The sequence below is a fragment of the Macaca fascicularis genome, chromosome 15, assembly GCF_037993035.2.
Source record: "Macaca fascicularis isolate 582-1 chromosome 15, T2T-MFA8v1.1".
Classification (NCBI taxonomy): domain Eukaryota; kingdom Metazoa; phylum Chordata; class Mammalia; order Primates; family Cercopithecidae; genus Macaca; species Macaca fascicularis.
This window is the reverse complement of record NC_088389.1, coordinates 63798720-63820024: the sequence shown is the minus strand read 5'-3', so window position 1 is coordinate 63820024 and position 21305 is coordinate 63798720. Positions and strand designations below refer to the sequence as shown.

The 21305-nt window shown below is 43.6% G+C and overlaps 1 protein-coding gene and 1 non-coding gene across 2 annotated transcripts in view; one reads left to right on the top strand and one right to left on the bottom strand.

Moving 5' to 3' along the window:
* Window positions 1-21305, bottom strand: part of LOC102120280 (ciliary microtubule inner protein 2B) — a 188949-nt gene that overhangs the window by 166265 nt on the left and 1379 nt on the right. The window lies entirely within an intron of this gene.
* Window positions 10606-10776, top strand: LOC123569234 (small ribosomal subunit protein uS14-like). The gene has a single exon (XM_045374432.2). It carries the CDS (start codon window positions 10606-10608, stop codon window positions 10774-10776), a length of 171 nt encoding a protein of 56 aa, XP_045230367.2.

Sequence of the window (21305 nt, the reverse complement as noted above, 5' to 3'; positions counted from 1 at the left end):
TGATATGGCCCGCTCTAGGAGCTAAACATAAGGATTTGTGGAAACTATTAATGGCTCTTAATAAGATCAAAATTAGGGAAAGAATAAAAAAGCATCTAGAAGGACACTCTGCAAACTTGTCTTTGGATGTTGCAAAATTAAAAGAACAAATATTTAAAGCATCCCAGGCACACCTGACCTTAATGCCAGGAACTGGAGTGCTTGAAGGAGCTGCAGACAGATTAGCAGCTATTAACCCATTAAAATGGATCAAGACACTTGGAGGCTTGGTGATTTCAATGATGATTGTGCTTTTAATCTGTGTTGTCTGTCTTTGTATAGTCTGCAGATGCGGATCCCAGCTCCTGCAAGAAGTAGCTCACTGTGACAAAGCTGCCTTTGCTTTTATTGCTTTGCAAAACAAAAAAGAGGGACATGTTGGGAACAGGCCCCCAAATCTGGCCATAAACTGGCCCCAAAACTGGCCATAAACAAAATCTCTGCTGCACTGTGACATGTTCGTGATGGCCATGATGCCCATGCTGAAGGCTGTGGGTTTACTGGAATGAGGGCAAGGAACACCTGGCCCACCCAGGGTGGAAAACTGTTTAAAGGCATTCCTAAACCATAAACAATAGCTATCTGTGCCTTAAGGACATGTTCCTGCTGCAGACAACTAGCCAGAGCCCATCCCTTTGTTTTAGCCCATCTCTTTGTTTCCCATAAGGAATACTTTTAGCTTATCTATAATCTCTAGAAATAATGCTTATCACTGGCTTGCTGTCAATAAATATGTGGGTCAAACTCTGTTCGCGGCTGTGAGCTCTGAAGGCTGTGAGTCCCCTGATTTCCCACTCCACACTATATATTTCTGTGTGTGTGTCTTTAATTCCTCTAGTGCCACTGGGTTAGTCTCCATGACCGAGCTGGTCTTGGCAGGCATGCACTGCCATGCCCAGCTAATTTTTTTTTTTTTTTTTTTTTTTTTTTTGAGACTGAGTCTCGCTTTGTCGCCCAGGCTGGAGTGCAGTGGCGCAATCTCGGCTCACTGCAAGCTCTGCCTCCCAGGTTCACGCCATTCTCCTGCCTCAGCCTCCAAGTAGCTGGGACTACAGGCGCGCACCACCACGCCTGGCTAATTTTTTGTATTTTTAGTAGAGACGGGGTTTCACCGTTTTAGCCAGGATGGTCTCGATCTCCTGAACTCGTGATCCGCCTGCCTCGGCCTCCCAAAGTGCTGGGATTACAGGCATGAGCCACCGTGCCCGGCTAATTTTTGTATTTTTAGTAGAGACAGGGTTTGCCATGTTTGCCAGGCTGGTCTCAAACTCCTGGCCTCAAGTAATCTACACACCTTAGCCTCCCAAAGTGTTGGGATTACAGGCATGAGCCACCACACCCAGCTTGCATTTTGGTTTTTGGTTTGTATTCCCCCTTTTTATCAGGGTGTGCAGGATGTAGTGTTGATAGCCAAGCTTCTATTTTGTCCTGTGCCAATGCTGAAGGTGCGCTGCCTACCCTGGGTCCACTGTGTCCTTCAGTGGTACCCCAGTGGCCAGAAGACTTGGAGTTAGAGGACTTGTAGCCGGTTGGGTGTTCTGGGCTGGACAAAAGTAGAGATGGGAGTGCATTAATTGTCCCTTGAATTCCTTTTGAGCAGTGTGGGAGCCAAGGACTAGGAGTCAAGAAGTGGGATTATAAAACTTGTCTATGGATTCTGTGTGTTGAGCTGCTGTGGTCTTAGCTTGTCAAAATTAGCTATCCAAACCCTCCCCCTGCCCTTTGAAGTTTAGGCCAGTTTCAAAAGGCCCTGCAATATAAAAAAAAAAATGCCCTTCCTCCACAAAGGAAAATATAGTCCCTCTTAACCAGAAGACTTAAGTCTTACTAAAAACTTAAAAAGAGGAATCTCCCAAGGATCAATTACAACCAAAATGAAAGGGCCCCCACTGGATATTAAATACTCCCACCACTGTTAAACTCAAGAAATAACTACTTGAGTATACCTATCAAGGATTAAACCTGTTTCCTGAGTCACTGGCACAAAGGGAAGACATCCTGACCTACATCTATAAACCTTTGGAAGACTTCTGCTAGCTACTTAAAATAATCAACACTCACCCAGAAGTGGTAATGTGATGCTGTAGGTGGAAACAGCAGTTTTAATTTTTCTTTTCTTCCTGATTGTAATACTTCTTTTCTACCATCTGATCCAGTGTGGGTGGGAACAAAACTCTATACTAAACATTTCAAAATTTATAACATCAGAGAATCATCTTCACAGTTGCTAGATTTGTCATCAACATCCCCAGGATAGAAAGTTCCATCTTCTGGCCTACCTGGAAAATCTCACGGCCATCTCCCCAGACTTGTTAGGTGGAACTCTCCCTGACTTAATGGGTTCCACCTGAACCCCCTCATTGCTATTATGTGGACCTGGAAAGTTGGGTATCTACACTTCTAGTGCACTAATGATTCTATCTTTTGCACCCAGTGTTGTGTTAATGACACAAAAGTCAAGTTTCCTGCAATGCTCTGATCCAACCTTAGTTGCCAAGTTCCCAACACCACAGCAAAGTAAACGGGATAGAACTTGTAAGCAACAAGACCACCTGCGGTTCCTTCTCCTGGATCAGAACATACAGGAGAAAAAAAAAAAAAAGGAATACATGGGAGAAAAACAACTATATAGTCTGGGAAGGTGGGAGTACCTCCCTCCCCTTTTGGAAAACAAAGATTGTTCAACCACCCCAATTAGAACAGGGAAAAATATCTCTAGAGACACAACTTGGCAGCAAAGGGTAGGCATCACACCCTGTGGGGTCCCTGTTTGTGCTCTAAATGGGCTTGTTTTTGTTTGTGGCCATGAGTGGGAAGAAGTCATGCCCCGTAACCACTCCTGACCCCATGAGGAGTCACCTGTTCTTTTAAGAGTAGCTTTCCCTTGTATATCAAAAACATGAAGCAGAGGTGACCATATGTTGGCCACCCTTTCCCCTCCAGGAGTCACACAGTCTATAACCCCATAAGACCCAAGAACACCAGAAATAAAGGAGCAATAGTGTTACTGGTTGAGGGTAGTTGTTCAGGTTCTTGGCGTTTTGAACAAAGAATCAGACAAAATACACAAACAAAGCAAGGCAGTAAAAGCAGAGACTTACTTTAAATAAAAGTATGCCCCATAGGGTAGGAGTGGGCCCAAGCAAGTGGCTCAAGAGCATCACTTACGGAATTTTCTGGGATTTAAATACCCTCTAGAGACCAGGCGTGGTGGCTCACATCTGTTATCTCAGCACTTTGGGAGGCCAAAACGAGTGGATCACCTGAGGTCAGGAGTTCGAGACCACCTGACCAACATGGTAAAACCGTCTCTACTAAAAATACAAAATTAGCTGGGTGTGGTGGTGCATGCCTGTAATCCCAGCTATCCGGGAGGCTGAGGCAGGACAACTGCTTGAACCTGGGATGCAGAGGTTGCAGTGAGTCAAGATTGCACCATTGCACTCCAGCCTGGGCAACAAGAGCAAACCTCCGTCTCAAAAACAAAACAAAACAAAAAAACCACAAGTTCAGAAAACATATTGGAGGGAATAATCGAGGAAAACTTCCCTGGCCTTGCTAAAGATCTAGACATCCAAATACAAGAAGCTCAAGGAATACCTGGGAAACTCATCACATGAAGACTATCACCTAGGCACATAGTCATCAGGTTATCTAAAGTCAAGACAAAGGAAAGAATCTTAAGAGCTGTGAGGCAATAGCATCAGGTAAACTATAAAAGAAAACCTATTAGATTAACAGCAGATTTCTCAGCAGAAACCCCTACAATCTAGAAGGGATTTGGGTCCTATTTTTTAGTCTCCTTAAACAAAACAATTATCAGCCAAGAATTCTGTATTCAGCAAAACTAAGCTTCATAAATGAAGGAAAGATAGTCTTTTCCAGACAAACAAATGCTGAGAGAATTCACCACTACCAAGCCAGCACTACAAGAACTGCTAAAGGGGTCTCTAAATCTTGAAACAAATCCTTAAAATACACCAAAATAGAACCTCCTTAAAGCATAAACCTCACAAGACCTATATGACAATAACACAATAAAAAAAGGTATTCAGGCAAAAGGGCATGATGAATAGAATAGTACCTCATATCTCAATACTAACATTGAATGTAAATGGCCCAAATGCTCCACTTAAAAGATACAGAATGCCAGAATGGATAAGAATTAATCAACCAAATTTCTGCTGTCTTCAGGAGACTCACCTAGCACACAGGATTCACATAAACTTAAGGTAAAGGGGTGGAAAAAGATATTCCATGCAAATGGACACCAAAAGCAAGCAGGAGGAATAGCTATTCTTATATCAGACAAAACAAACTTTAAAGCAACAGCAGTTTAAAAAGACGAAGAGAGACATTATATAATGATAAAAGAACTAGTCCAACAGGAAATATCACAATTCTAAATATATATGCACCTAACACTGGAGTTCCCAAATTTACAAAACAATTACTACTAGATCTAAGAAATGAGATAGATGGCAACACAGCAATAGTAGGGGACTTCCATACTCCACCAACAGCACTAGACAGGTCATCAAGACAGAAAGTCAACAAAGAATCAAGGGACTTAAACTATATCTTACAACAAGTGGACTTAACAGATACTTACAAAACATTCTACCCAACAACTGCAGAATACACATTCTATTCATGAGCCCGTGGAACATTCTCCAAGACAGACCATATGATTGGCCACAAAATAAGTCTCAGTGAATTTAAGAAAATCAAAATTATATCAAGTACTCTCTCAGACCACACTGGAATAAAATTGGAGATCAACTCCAAAAGGAATCCTCAAAACCAGGCAAATATATGGAAATTAAATAACCTGCTCCTGAATGATCGTTGGGTCAACAATGAAAATAAGATGGAAATTTAAAAATTCTTTGAATCGAACAATAATAGTGACACAACCTATCAAAACCTCTAGCAAAAGCAGTGCTAAGAAGAAAGTTCAGAGCATTAAAAGCCTAGATCAAAAAGTCTGAAAGAGCACAAAATAGACAATCTAAGATCACACTTTATGGAACTGGAGAAACAAGAACAATCTAAACCCAAACTCAATGGAAGAAAAGAAACAATGAAGATTGGAGCAGAACTAAATTAAACTGAAATAACAACAACAATACAAAAGATAAATGAAACAAAAAGCTGGTTCTTTGAAAAGATAAAATTGATAGACTATAAGCGAGATTAACCAAAAAAAGATTCAAATAAGCTCAATTAGAAATGAAATGGAAGATATTACAACTGATACCGCAGAAATACAAAAGATTATTCAAGGCTACTATGAACACGTTTACATGCATAAACTAGAAAACTTAGAAGAAAAAATTTCTAGAAATATAAATCTGGAAACATATAACCCTCCTAGATTAAACCAGGAAGATATAGAATCTCTGAACAGACCAAAAACAAGCAGCGAGACTGAAATGGTAATTTTAAAAAACTGCCAACATGGCCAGGCACAGTGGCTCACACCTGTAATCCCAGCACTTCGGGAGGTTGAGGTGGGCAGATCACCTGAGGTCAGGAGTTCGAGACCAGCCCGGCCAACAAGGCCAAACACCGTCTCTACTAAAAGGACAAAAATTAGTTGGGCGTGGTGGTGGGTGCCTGTAGCCCCAGCTACTCAGGAGGCTGAAGCAGGAAAATAGCTTGAACCTGGGAGGCGCAAGTTGTAGTGAGCCAAGATCGCACCACTGCACTCCAACCTGGGCGACAGAGCGAGACTCCGTCCAAAAAAAAAAAAACTGCCAACAAAAAAAAGTCCAGGACCAGACAGATTCACAGCTGAATTCTATCAAATATTCAAAGAAGAACTGGTACCAAACCTATTGACACTATTCCAAAAGATAGAGAAAGAAGGAATCTTCCTTAAATCATTCTATGAAGCCAGTATCACCTAATACGAAAACGAGGGAAGGACGTAACAAAAAAAGGAAACTACATACCAATATCCCTGATGAACACAGATGCAAAAATCCTCAACAAAATACTAGTGAACTGGAATCCAAAAGCATATTGAAAGGATAATCCACCATGATCAAGTGGATTTCATAACAGGGTTGCAGGAATGATTTAACATTTAACATATGCAAGTCAATAAATGTGATATACCACATAAGCAGAATTAAAAACAAAAATCACATGATCATCTCAATAGATACAGAAAAAGTATTTGACAAAATCCAGCATCCTTTTATGATTAAAACCCTTGGCAAAACTGGCACAGAAGGGACATACCTTAAGGTAATAAAAGCCATCTACAACAAACCCACAACCAACATGACACTGAATGGAGAAAAGTTGAAAGCATTCCACCTGAGAACTGGAACAAGACAAGGATGGCCACTTTCACAACTTCTATTCAACATAGTACTACTGGAAGTGCTAGCCAGAGTAATCAGAAAAGTGAAAGAAAGAAAAGGCATCCAAACTAGTAAAGAGGAAGTCGAAGTGTCTCTGTTACTGATGATATGATCGTATACCAACAAATGACGCTGGGATAGTTGGCAAGCCAAATTGTAGAAGAATGAAACTACATTCTCATCTCTCATGTTATACAAAAATCGCATTATGCAAAAAACTTAAGAAGGATAAAAGACTTAAATCTAAGACCTGAAACCATAAAGATTCTAGAAGATAACATCAGTTATCTTTGGGTTCTTCATGACCAAGAACCCAAAAGCAAATGTAACAAAAATAAAGATAAATAGATGGGACTTAATTAAGCTAAAAAACTTCTGCACAGCAAAAGAAATAATCAGCAGAGTAAACAGACAACCCACAGAGTGGGAAAAATTTTTCCCAATCTATACATTTGACATAGGACTAATATCCAGAATCTACAAAGAACTCAAATCATCAAAAATAATAATAATTTAAAAATCCCAGGGTTCGGCACGGTGGCTCACACTTGGAATCCCAGCACTTTGGGAGGCCAAGGCGGGCAGATCACAAGGTCAGGAGTTTGAGACCAGCCTGGCCAACATGATGAAACCCCATCTCTACTAAAATACAAAAATTGGCTGGGCGTAGTAGTGCGCGAGCCTGTAATCCCAGTTACTGGGGAGGCTGAGGCAGGAGAATGGTTTGAACCCAGGAGGCAGAGGTTGCAGTGAGCCGACTGTGCCACTGCACTCGAGCCTGGGTGAAAGAGCAAGACTCTGTCTCAAAATAAAAAAAAAAAAAAGAAAGAAAAAAGAAAAGGAAAAAACAATCCCATCAAAAAGTGGGCTAAGAACATGAATAGACAGTTCTCAAAAGAAGATATACAAATGGCAAACAAGCATAGGGAAAAATGCTCAACACCATTAAGTATCAGAGAAATGTAAATTAAAACCACAGTGCAATACCATCTCAGTCCTGCAAGAATGGCCATAATTAAAAAATCAAAAAATAATAGATGTGGGCCAGGTGTGATGGCTGTAATCCCAGCACTTTGGGAGGCTGAAGCAAGCGGATCACCTGAGGTCAGGAGTTCGAGACTAGCCTGGCCAACATGGTGAAACCCCATCTCTACTAAAAATACAAAAATTACCTGGACTTGGTGGTGGGCACCTGTAATCCCAGCTACTTGGGAGCCTAAGGCAGGAGAATCACTTGAACCAGGCTGGTGGAGGGTGCAGTGAGCCGAGATCATGCCATTACACTCCAGCCTGGGTGACGAGAGCAAAACATCTCAATAATAATAATAATAATAATAATAATAATTAGATGTTGGCGTGGATGCAGTGAAATGAGAACACTTTTACACTGTTGGTGGGAATGTAAACTAATACAACCACTATGGATAACAGTACGGAGATTCCTTAAAGAACTAAAAGTAGAACTACTATTTAATCCAGCAATCCCATTACTAGGTATCTACCTAGAGGAAAATAAGTCATTATATGAAAAAGTTACTTGCACATGCATGTTTAGCAGCACAATTTGCAATTGCAAAAATACAGAACCAGCCCAAATGCCCATCAATCAACGATTGATCAACACCTATATATACATATATATGTATATGTGTATGTATGTATGTATATGTGTATATATGTGTGTATGTATATACATACACCATGGAATGCTACTCAGCCATTAAAAGAAATAATGCCATTCACAGCCACCTGGATGGAAATGAAGACTATTATTTTAAGTGAAGTAACTCAGGAATGAAAAACCAAACATCCTGTGTTCTCACTTACATGTGGGAGCCAAGCTATGAAGACGCAAAGGCATAAGAATGATACTTTGGATTTTGGGGACTCAGGGGAAAGGGTAGGGGGGTGGCAAGGGATAAAAGACTACACATTGGATACAGTGTACACTGCTCAGGTGATGGGTGCACCAAAATCTCAGAAATCACCACTAAAGAACTTATCCGTGTAACAAAAAAACCACCTGTTCCCCAAAAATCTATTGAAATAAAAAATAAATAAAAATAAACAACAGAAATTGAAACTAAGTGAACAAAAAAGGAGTTTGATATTCAATCAAAAAGTTACACATACATGCCTTTTGGCCTGAGAAGTCAGACATTAATCATATTGTTGTTCCCCTGTACATCATAAGTCATTATTCTTTTGCTACTTTCAAGATCTTATCTTTGGTCAGGTGCAGTGGTTCATGCCTGTAATTCCAGCATTTTGAGAGGCTGAGGCAGGTGGACCGTTTGAGCCCAGGAGTTCAAGACCAGCTTGGGAAACATGGAACAACCCCATTTTGACAAAAAAAAAAAAAAAAAAAAAAAGAAAAGAAACCTTGTAATTCAACTGTCTGACTGATTGCTTTTAATTTTTATTTACCTGTTTTGTTTTTTCTTTTTAATTTTTAGAGACAGGGTCTCGCTTTGTCACCTAAACTGGAGTGCAGTGGCAGGATCATAACTCACTGCAGCCTAAAATTTCTGGGCTCCAGCAATCCTCACACCTCAAACTTCTGAGGAGCTGGGACTACAGGTGCATGCCACCACACCTGGCTAATTTTTAAGCTTCATAGAGTTGGGGGTCCCACTCTCACTGCCCAGGCTGGTCTTGAACTCTGGGGTTCAGGCAGTCCTCCCATCTGAGCCTCCCAAAGTGCTGGGATTATAGGCATGAGCTACCCGACCCAGTGATTATTATTGTAATCCCTACAGCAACCACTAAGAAAGTTATTAAATATATATAACAATATATTTATCCTATAAATGCAATGTAGGTTTAACAGAAAATTAATTAATGTAGAAGACTGATGCCACCAAAATGGCAGAGTAATCTGGCTTCACTCCCTCTCACAGAAAACTAAAATCAAATATCCAGGACCAAAATTACCATCAGCAATATCCCAGAACTCTAATATGAGGCTGAGACAATCCCCAGGATTTCCACACAGAAGTGGAAAAACTCTGAGCAGACAATAAGAGAAACAGACTTCTCTGTGACAACCCTCACTCAGTTTTCCAGGCACCACACATGGAAAATTGCTCCTGGGTTCACAGTTTCTACACCAGAAAATGTGAGATTGAGGTAGACAACCAGCTTTCCCATCATCTTGCATTCCCTTGCAGGAAAACCATTCCTGCCTCAACCCACAGGAGGTATCACCAGTGCCTGTAAGAAGAAAAATCCCCCAAAACAGCTAGAAACAAAGAGAGGAGATAGGACTAGCAACCCTAGCCCATGTAACTCTGTTAATCTCAGCCAAAGGAGATGCCAAATTAAAGTGACTTCTCAGTAGCTCCACACTGTGAGAGAAATACTCCACAAGTTTTCTGGTCACAAACATCTAGCCAGCCTTCCCACATAGCCAGAGTATCCCCTTTGGGATCTCCCCACCTCCCCCCACAACCCCATTTGAGATGGGCAGTGCTCTGAATGTTCACAAGAGCCAAGGCAAACCTGGGCTTAAGGCACCATCTATTACCAAAAAGGAGATGGTGATCTAGGAATAAGGGGACTCACAGGGCAACTGCAAAGAATGTCTAAGTAGGCCGGGCGCGGTGGCTCAAGCCTGTAATCCCAGCACTTTGGGAGGCCGAGATGGGCGGATCACGAGGTCAGGAGATCGAGACCACCCTGGCTAACCCGGTGAAACCCCGTCTCTACTAAAAAATACAAAAAACTGAGGCAGGAGAATGGCGTGAACCCGGGAGGCGGAGCTTGCAGTGAGCCGAGATCGCACCACTGCACTCCAGCCTGGGCCACACAGCGAGACTCCATCTCAAAAAAAAAAAAAAAAAAAAAAAAGAATGTCTAAGCAAATATACCCTAGAAAGACCTAAACAAGTCAACCAGTGAAGACTAGAATAAATCACAATCCATCTATGCAAAGCCATAGATGTACATCCACAAAAAAAAAAAAAAAAGGCAGCCAACAGGGAACCCCTAGCTCCCCAAAGAAAGGAGCCAGTGACCAACCCTAAGGAGATAGCAATGTTGAACTCTCAGATCAAGAATTAAAAACAGCAGTTTTAAGGAAACTCAGTGAACTCTAAGGTAACACAGAAGAACAATTCAGATATTTATCAGAGAAACTTATGAGACAGAAATATTTTTTAACCTTTTATCTCATTGCACTCCTGAGAGCAAGATGGGTCACCAGCAGCTATACTGGAGCCACCCGCGAAAATTCAGCCAGGGTTCTCGCTCTTGTCGCATCTGTTCAAATCGGCACGGTCTGATCTGGAAATACGGCCTCAATATGTGCCGCCAGAGTTTCCCTCAGCACGCAAAGTATATCGGTTTCATTAAGTTGGACTGAATGATCTTCCTTCAAAGGATTATCCAAGGCATCTACTCAATGAAAGACCATGATAATTCTTTGTACATGAAATAAAGATTTGAAAAAAAAATACTTTTTAAAATATTAAACTGAGGCTGGGCATGGTAGCTCACAACTGTAATCCCAGCACTTTGGGAGGCCAAGGCGGGCCAGAGTTGGAGACCACCCTGACCAACATGGTGAAACTCCATGTCTACTAAATACAAAAAAATTAGCCAGGCATGGTGGCAGATGCCTGTAATCCCAGCTACTTGGGAGGCTGAGGCAGGAGAATTACTTGAACCTGGGAGGTGGAGGCTGCAGTGAGCCAAGATCACACCACCGCACTCCAATCTGCACAAAAAGAGCGAAACTCTGTCTCAAAAAAAAAAAAAAAAAAATTAAACAGAAATCCTGGAACTGACTAATATATTTGCTGAACTGAAAGCGGCATTAGAGGTTCTCAACAGAAGAATGGATATGCAGAGGAAAAAAATAATTGAGCTTGAAGGCAGACTATTTGAAAATACACAAGACAGAAAAAAGAAAAAAGCATGAAAAGGAACAATGAACACCTACAGAATATAAGGAATAACCTCAAAAGTGCAAATCTCAGAGTCATTGGTGTTCAAAAGGGAGTTTAAAAAGAGCAAGGGGTAGAAAGCTTATTCAAAGAAATGATAACACAAAACTTGCCAAACCTAGAGAAAGATATACCCAGGTGCATAGAGGAAACCATACAAGCCAGGAGGGAGTGGATAACACATTCAGAGTGCTTAAGAGGAAAAAAAAAAAAAAAACCTGTCAACCAAGAATACTATGCCCAGCAAAACTTTCCTTCAGATATGAGATAAACAAAAGCTGAGAGAATTCATCACTATTAGTTCCATCTTACAAGAAATGCTAAAAGAGAATTCTTCAATCTGAAAGAAAAGGGAATTCTTCAATCTGAAAGAAAAGGATAACTAACATGCAAAAAGAAAACATTTGAAGTCATAAAACTCACTGGTAAAAGTCAGTACATAGATACATTCAGAATACTTCAACATTGTGGCCAGGCATGGTGGCTCACTCCTGTAATCCCAGCACTTTGGGAGACCGAGGTGGGCAGATCACTTGAGTCCAGGAGCTCAAGACCAGCCTGGCCAACACGGTGAAACCCTGACTCCACTAAAAATACAAAAATTAGCTGGGCGTGGTCACATGCACCTGTAATCCCAGCTACTTGGGAGGCTGAAGCAGGAGAATCGCTTGAACCCAGGAGGGGAGGTTGCAGTGAGCCGAGATTGTGCTACTGCACTCCAGCCTGGGCAACAGAGTTAAGATTCTGTCTCAAAAAAAAAACAAACTTTAATATCATAATTCATAATTGTGATGTATAATCCATTCATATCTCTAGTAGGAGGACTGTGGGGAAAAGAGAGATCAGACTGTTACTGTGTCTATGTAGAAAGAAGTAGACATAAGAGACTCCATTTTGTTCTGTACTAAGAAAAATTCTTCAGCCTTAAGATGCTGTTAATCTGTAACCCTAGCCCCAACCCTGTGCTTGCAGAGACCTGTGCTGTGTTGACTCAAGGTTTAATGGATTTAGGGCTGTGCAGGATGTGCTTTGTTAAAAAAAAGTGCTTGAAGGCAGTATGCTTGTTAAAAGTCATCACCATTCTCTAATCTCAAGTACCCAGGGACACAATACACTGCGGAAGCCTGCTGAGACCTCTGCCTAGGAAAGCCAGGTATTTTCCAAGGTTTCTCCCCATGTGATAGCCTGAGATATGGCCTTGTGGGAAGGGAAAGACCCATAAAGGGTCTGTGCTGAGGAGGATTAGTGAAAGAGGAAGGCCTCTTTGCAGTTGAGATAAGAGGAAGGCATCTGTCTCCTGCTGGCCTGGGAATAGAATGTCTTGGTGTAAAACCCAACTGTATATTCTATTTACTGAGATAGGAGAAAACCGCCTTAGGGCTGGAGGTGAGACATGCTAGTGGCAATACTGCTCTTTAATGCACCAAGATGTTTGTGTAGTGCACATCAAAGCACAGCACCTTTCTTTAAACTTATTTATGACACAGAGACCTTTGCTCACATGTTTTCCTGCTGACCCTCTCCCCACTATTACCCTATTGTCCTGCCACATACCCCCTCTCTGAGATGGTAGAGATAATGATCAATGAATACTGAGGGAACTCAGACCAGTGCTGGCGAGGGTCCTGAGGGTCCTCCATATGCTGAGCGCCGGTCCCCTGGGCCCACTTTTCTTTCTCTATACTTTGTCTCTTATTTCTTTTCTCAAGTCTCACGTTCCACCTGACTAGAAACATCCACAGGTGTGGAGGGGCTGGCCACCCCTTCAGAGGACTAAAAGACCCATCTATCCAAAATAATAACTACAGCAACCTGCTAACAGATAGGCAACATAAAAAGATGTATATTGAGAAAATGTAATGTACCATAGTTTAGAAATACTTTCTCCCTTCCAACACCTTTATAGATAGAGTATACTTCGGGCTTGGCCACATGACTCGCTTTGATCATTGGAATGGTGGCAGGCATGATGTGACCCAAAAACATGAAAAGCAGTTGCACAACTGTGCTTATTTTCTTCCCCTTCTTCTATCACCAGAAGATCATTCCCAGCTATCCTACTGGTTCCAGGAAGAGGATGACAGACAGGTGGAGCAGAGCAAAACCTCTCTAGCCAATTCTCATTTAGAATGGGAACTCCAGTCAATCCACAGATTTATAAGAATAGATGATTGTTGTTTCATGTTACTCAGTTTGTTTTGTTTTGTTTTGTTTTTGAAACAGAGCCTCACTCTATTGCCCAGGCTGGAATGCAGTGGCATGATCTCGGCCCACTGCAACCTCTACCTCCCAGGTTCAGGTGATTCTCCTGAGCATTCTACCTCCCAAGCAGCTGGGATTACAGGAATGCACCACCATGCCCAGCTAATTTTTACTTTTTTTTTTTTTTTTGTATTAGAGACCGGGTTTCACCATGTTGGCCAGGCTGGTCTTGAACTCCTGAACTCAAGTGATCCACCAGCCTTGGCCTCCCAAAGTGCTGGGATTACAGGCATGAGCCGTTGCACCTGTCCAACTGAGTTTTGCTATGGTTAGTTACATGGCATTCTTGTGGTAATAGTTAATTGGCATACGTAGCAACCAAGAAACAGTAAACATCATACTTAATAGTAAACCACTAAAAACATTATTTGGCTGGGCACAGTGGCTCATGCCTGTAATCCCAACACTTTGGGAGGCTGAGGCAGGTGGATCACTTGAGCCCAGGAGTTCGAGACCAACCTGAGCAAAACAGTAAAAACCTCTCTCCAGCCAAAAAAAAAAAAAAAAAAAAAAAAAAAAAAAAGCCAGGCATGTAGTACACACCTATAGTCCCAGTTACTTGAAAGGCTGAGGTAGAAGGATCACTTGAGCCTGGGAAGTGGAGGTTGCAGTGAGCTGAGATCATGCCAATGTACTCCAGCCTGGGTGACAGAGCAAGACCCTGTCTCAAAATGTAACAAGATAATATTTATTGCCGCATTCACTCAAAATTATATTGAAGATCTTAGGCGAGGAAATGGATATTAAAGGTATAAAAATTAGAATGAAAGAAATAAAATTACAGTAATTTACACATAACAACTGTAATGTGTGATGGCAGAGGGTTTTGAGCAGAGGTAAAATGATCTGACTTACATGTTTAAAAGAGTATTCTGACTGCTCCGTAGAGAATAGGATGAATGGGGGCAAAGGCATAAACAGCAAGACCAGAAAGGAGGCTACTGCAACAATCCAGGCAAAAGACATGATGGCTTAGATTGGGTCAGAGGTAGTGGAAATGTCAGAAGTAGTCAAGTTCTGCATAGATTCCAAAGGTACAGCTATATGCTTTACTGATGGGCTGGCTATGGGATAGAAAGAAAAGAGTCAAGGGTAATTCTGAGCATCTAATACATTGGATTTATTTATTTTTTGAGGGGGGTGGTTTGAGGCAGAGTCTCACTCTTGTTACCTAGGCTGGAGTGCAATGGTGCAATCTCAGCTCACTGCAACCTCCACCTCCCAAGTTCAAGTGATTCTCCTGCCTCAGCCTCCCGAGTAGCTGGGATTTACAGGTGCCCGCCAACACACCCAGCTAATTTTTTGTATTTTTAGTAGAGATGGGGTTTTACCATGGCGTGGCCAGGCTGGTCTTGAACTCCTGACCTCAGGAGATCCTCCCGCATCGGCCTCCCAAAGTGCTGGGGTTACAGGAGTGAGGCACCGTGCCCAGCGCTACATCGGATTTATTGAGATAGGGAAGACAGAGAAAATGATGGAGAAGAGGGGCAGGAATTGAGAGTTCTGTTCTGGGCCGGTTGCAATGGCTCATGCTTATAATCCCAGCACTTTGGGAGGCCGAGGCAGGAGGGTCACTTGAGCCCAGGAGTTTAGGACCTACCTGGGCAACAATAGGGAGACCCGTCTCTACCAAAAATTTAAAAATTAGCCAGGCATGATGGCATATGCATGTAGTCCCACCTCTTGGGAGGTTAAGGTGGGAGAATTGCTTGAGCCCACAAGGGCAAGGCTGCAGTGAGCTGTGACTGTACCACTGCACTCCAGCCTGGACAACAAAGTAAGACCCATCTCCGAAAATGTAAAAAAAAAAAAGAATTGTTTTGTACCCACTGATTTTGAAAAGTCAGTTAGATATCCAAGTGAAAATGATGGCCGGGCACGGTGGCTCATGCCTGTAATCCTAGCACTTTGGGAGGCTAAGGAGGGCAGATCACTTAAGGTCAGGAGTTCAAAACCAGACTGCCAACATGGTGAAAGCCCGTCTCTACTAACAACAAAAAAAAATTAGCTGGGCATGATGGCAAGCCCCTGTAATCCCAGCTACTCAGCAGGCTGAGGCAGGAAAATCACTTGAACCAAGGAGGCAGAGGTTGCAGCAAGCTGAGGTCGCATCACTGCACTCCAGCCTGGACAACAGAGCGAGACCCCATCTCAAAAAGAGAAGAAAAAGAGAAAATGAGTAAGCCACTGAATATAGGAATCTAGAATTCAGAGGAAAGGTTTGGGCAAGGGAGAGAAAATGGAAGTCTTCAGCAAGTAGATAGTATTTAAGGCCTTAGAGTTAATGAAATGACCCACAGTGTGTATGTAGAGGGAGAAGAGAAGAGGTCCAATCACAGAGCCCTGTGTATTCCACTGTGTAGAAGTCAGGAAGCCCAGCAAGAGACCTGGGAGAAGGAGCCAGTGAAATATGAGGAGAATCAAGAAACCAAATGAAGAAAGTGATTCAAGATATGGTATTATGTTTTCATAGAAAATGACCTTAGGAGACACTGCTAATGATTTTGAAATGAAGATGACACCTTCGACGTTTTGTTTTGTTTTGTTTTTTTTAGGTGGAGTCTTGCTCTGTCTCCCAGGCTGGAGTGCAGTGGCACAATCTCGGCTCGCTGCAACCTCGGGCTCCCGGGCTCAAGCAATTCCCTGCCTCAGCCTCCGGAGTAACTGGGATTACAGGCGTGAGCCACCGTGCCCAGCCTCAACATATTTTCAAATGGTACAATAAGATTTATATTATAGGCTAGGTGCGGTGACTCACACTTGTAATCCCAACACTTTGGGAGGCTGAGACGGGCAGATCACGAGGTCAGGAATTTGAGACCAGCCTGGCCAACATAGTGAAACTCCATCTCCAGTAAATGTACAAAAATTAGCCAGGCACAGCGGCACGGCACCTGTAGTCCCAGCTACTTGGGAGGCTGAGGCAGAAGAATCACTTGAACCCAGGAGGCAGAGGTTGTGGTGAGCCAAGATCGTGCCACTGCATTCCAGCCTGGGCAACAGAGCAAGACTCCGTCTCAAAAAAAAAAAAAAAAACTATATTGTATTATTACTATTATATATTATACCTAGCCTATATTAGAGAGAACTAATAGGACAAAATGTTAACAATTGTTGCATTTAGATGAATGACGTACAGGTGTTCACTATGCATTCCTTCAACTTCTCTGCATGTTTGACTGTTTTCACAATAAAGAGATTAGGGTGATTGTTTTTGAGGGTTTGAGACAGGGTCTTGCTCTGTCGCCTGGGCTGGAGTGCAGTGGCACCATTATGGCTTACTGCAGCTTCAACCTCTTGGGCTCAAGGATTCCTCCTACCCCAGCCTCCCATGTAGCTGGGACCACAGGCATGCACCACCACTCCTGGCTAATTTTTTGATGTTTTGTAGACATGGGGGCCTCACTTCATTGCCCAGCTTTGTCTCAAACTCCTGGGCTCAAGTGATCCTCCTGCCTCAGCCTCCCAAAGTGCTGGGATTACAGGCATGAGCCACCATGCCCAACCTGGGGATATTATTTTGAGAATAATGAGTAATAAACCACATTCATTTAACTGCTTTTAAGGTCAATAACTTTATATTCCTCTAATACCCAGGTTGTGGTATCCAAACACCATTTCCCACTAAAAAAGACCATGAATCGCTGGAAAAAAAAAAAAGTAGCTGATACCAGCTCTGGTCTAGATATGCACAAAATGAGCCCAGAACATTTTATATTAAATAGCAAGAAAACTGGAAATTTATGTCAGAAGGACTCAGGAACTAACTTGAATAAGTTCCCACTGGCCAAAACTGTCCTATTTTGGCCAGTGGGAACAAAATAGTGATGGCAGCAGCAGGCTGTCTGCAGTGGCTGCTGCCATCACACCAGCTGCAGCAGGGAGGTATGGCCAGGGCTGCACATTCCATGGAGCCAACAGGAGCTAGGGACAAGAGGGATCCTTGTCCCTTCCAAGTTGGGGTGAGAGCTCCCTGGGTGCCGCTGCAGCCGCCCAAGCCACGTCTGTGGACCCGGGCATCCCTGTACTTTCAGGGCCGGGAGCAGGCAGGAGCCCCGCCTTCCCAGGTGTAACTCAAAGAGTGGCTGCAGACTCAGGAATCCCTGTCCTCTTGGGGCCCTAGAGGGCCTCACAGACTCAGAAATTCCTGCTCCCACTGACTGGCTTCTCCCTGCTGTTGATGCCTACTCCAACCTCATAGCAAAGTCAGAGCAGAGCCTGGGCACTGTCACAGCCTAGCCGAGTGTGCACATACTCGGGGCAGAGCTGACACACCAGTCCCCTGCTGCTTCAGTCCCCTACAGATTTTGGATGCCAATGAGCATAGGAGGGAAGCCAACTGGGGTCTGAAGGCAGCTCAGCACTGGCCTGCAGGCACCTCTTGGCACCTACAGCCTGGGCACCATGAATGGCAGCAGGAGGCAGACAGGCTCCTGGGTGGATGGGGCAGGTCCCTGGTAAGGCCCCACTTTCAGGCCAGGGAGGGCCTGAGGCTGGGGACCGGGCTGCCCATCCCACTATGGGAGTGGGAACTTGTGGTGACCCTTCCAGGCCCACCCATGGCTGCCCATGGACCAACTGGCATGCACTTCCTCCCCTCTAAGGCCCATAAAAGCCCAGGCTCTGAGCAGATGTCAGGACAATCAGCTGCAGAGAGGAGCTACCCACACCAAGGCCTCCTCTGTGGGAGCTGCAGATGTTGGGACAACCAGCTGCAGAGAGGAGCAACCAACTTTCGGGCCTCTGCAGAGACTACGGGATGACATGCCTGCAGAGAGACGCCACCCACTCTAGGGCCTCCCCTCTGCTGAGAGCTGCACAGATGACAGGACAACCAGCTGCAGAGAGGAGCTACCCTCCCTGCTGATAGCTGAACCCTTGTCAGGACAACTTGCCTAGCAGAGAGGAGCTACCCTCTCTGCTAGGAGCTGAACACTCCTCAGGACACCCTTGCTAGGGAAAGGAGCTGCCCCCTGCAGGTTTCCTTTGAGCTGTTCTATTGCTCAATAAAGCTACTGTTTGTCTTGCTCACCCTTCACTTGTCTGCATACCTCATTCTTCCTGTCTCAGGACAAGAACTCAGGACCCACCAAATGGTGGGGTTAAAAGAGCTGTAACACAAACAGGGGTGAGACATGACCCTTGCTTGCCATGTTGTGGGTGAAGGCAAGAAGAGCTGCAGCCCTTTGGGGAGCGTAGCCCTGGGAGCTCCTCAAGCCAGGGCTGTGACTCCCTCTTTGAGGCCCCGCTGTTCCTGGTATCTCCAAGTTCCAGGCACCAATATGTTCCCCAGTGCCAGCTGTGGAAGCTGCTTGCCATGTGCCTGGTCTGGCTGCAGGCTCGCAGGGAGCTGGTGCCATGCTGGCACCTGGAACTGCCCGCCCCACTGCAGCACCCGGAATGTCTGACCATGCACAGTGGCTGGACCCAATGCTCACTCACATACCCCTAACTGTTCCACGCCTGTCTCACCCTTGGCAGGCATGGGACCCAGGCTGGTAGCATGAGCCAAGCATAGGCTGCCAGGCTGGGTGCAAAACTGGGGCAAAGGCGCCACTAGCCACAGAAGTTTCAGGCCAGAAAAAGGACACCCCAAAGATCCCCTAACAACAGGACAAGCATCAAAAATGATAACTGGGCACAGTGGCTCACACCTATAATCCCAGCACTTTGGGAGGCCAAGGCAGGTGGATCACCTGAGGTCAGGAGTTTGAGACCAGCCTGGCCAACATGGTGAAATTCTGTCTCTACTAAAAATACAAAAATCAGCCGGGCGTGGTGGCAGGTGTCTGTAATCCCAACTACTCAGGAGGCTGAGGCAGGGGAATTGCTTGAACCTGGGAAGCAGAGGTTGCAGTGAGCCGAGATCACACCACTGCACGCCAGCCTGGGTGACAGAGCAAGACTCCATCTAAATAAATAAATAAATAAATAAATAACTGGGCTGGGTGCAGTTGCTCATGTCTGTAATCCCAGCACCTTGGGAGGCCAAGGCAGGAGGATCACTTGAGGCCAGGAGTTTGAGACCAGCCTGGGCAACATGGTGAGACCGTGTCTCTACAAAAAAATTAAAAATTAGCCTGCTGTGATGGCACATGCTTATAGTCCTAGTTACTTGGGAGGATGAGATGAGAGAATCACTTGAGCCCAGGAGGTCAAGGTTGCAGTGAGCTTTGTGCCGCTGCACTCCAGCCTGAAAAAGAGACCCTGTCTCAAAAAGAAATAAAAGATAACTAGCAATAATTGAGTACATCATATATGCGTTAAATTATGAGTTCATAACGGTACTTAAGAAAAACCTCACTGGTCAACTTTGGAAGATGCTGGGGAACCAATTCATTACTTTGAAAGCTGGTAAAATAAGTGAGAAACAATCAAGTATTTATTCTGCCTTTCCTAGGAAATATATCTCTGTGTAACAAATAGTTAATGTGGAAAAGTTTCTCCTTATAGAAATATTCTACCTAATACTTCTATAGGAATTCATTCAAAGAAGGAATGATAATATTATTTTCTAACTTTTTATTTGAGACAGGGTCTTGCTCTGATGCCCAGGATGGACTCGAACTCCTGGGCTCAAGTAACCCTCTTGGCTCAACTTCCCAAGTAGTTGGGACTACAGTCATGTGCCACTATGCCCAGCTTTAACTCCTCTATTAATGAACCTGGACCAGTGGTTCTTAATCAGGGTCAATTTTGTCCCCCAGAGGACAACTAGCAATGTCTAGACACATTTTTCTATTGTTATAGTTGGGAGGAGGTGCCACTGGCATCCATTAGGTAGAGGCCAGGGATGCTGCTAAACATCCTACAATGCACAGGACAGCCCCCTACAATAAAGAATTTTCCATTCCAAAATATCAATAGTGCCACGGTTGAGAAACAAATATCAGTTATTAACATCACAAAAAGACCACCATTGTATACCTCCAGATAGAAGTGCTAAAACCACCTACAAATTAGTTTTGCCAAAATAAATCTAAATTTGATTAAGTTACCAATTTATATCAAATACAGAGGATGGAGGAACATGCTAAATTACAACAGAAATCAAGACTCTAAGAAACCCTACAGGACAAATGAACTAGTTTAAAACAAGTAGAAAAAAAGATGGAGAATAAGCATAGATCTGCAAAGACTTAAGAAACATGGCTGGGTGTGGTGGCTCACACCTATAATCCCAGCACTTTGGGAGGCCAAGGCAGATGGAATGCTTGAGCCCAGGAGTTGAGACCAGCCTGGGCAACGTGGCAAACTCCATCTCTACAAAAATACAAAAATTAGACAGGTGTGGTGGTGCCCACCTGTAGTCCCAGCTACTCAGAAGGCTGAGACAGAAGGATTGCTTGAGCCTCGGAAGTGGAGGTTGCTGTGAGCCAAGATCAACCCACTGCACTCCATCCTGGGTGATAGAGCCAGACCCTGTCTCACAAAAAAAAAAAAAAAAAAAAAAAAGAGAGAGAGAGAGACAGACAGACATATCACCTGTAAAGTACAGGCCTAATGGATTTTGATTCAAATAAACAATTTTTAAAAATCAAACGTAAGACAGTGGGGGAAATGTAAACAACTGGATGCTTGATGATATGAAGGAACTATCGTTATTTTTTGGTGTGACAATACTGTGATTTGGTTTTAAAGAAGAATCCTTATCATTTAGAGATAACATACTGAAAAGTTTACA

Coding starts and splice junctions, on each gene's coding strand:
- LOC123569234 (XM_045374432.2), top strand. CDS start 10,606: ATGGGTCACCAGCAGCTATACTGGAGCCACCCGCGAAAATTCAGCCAG.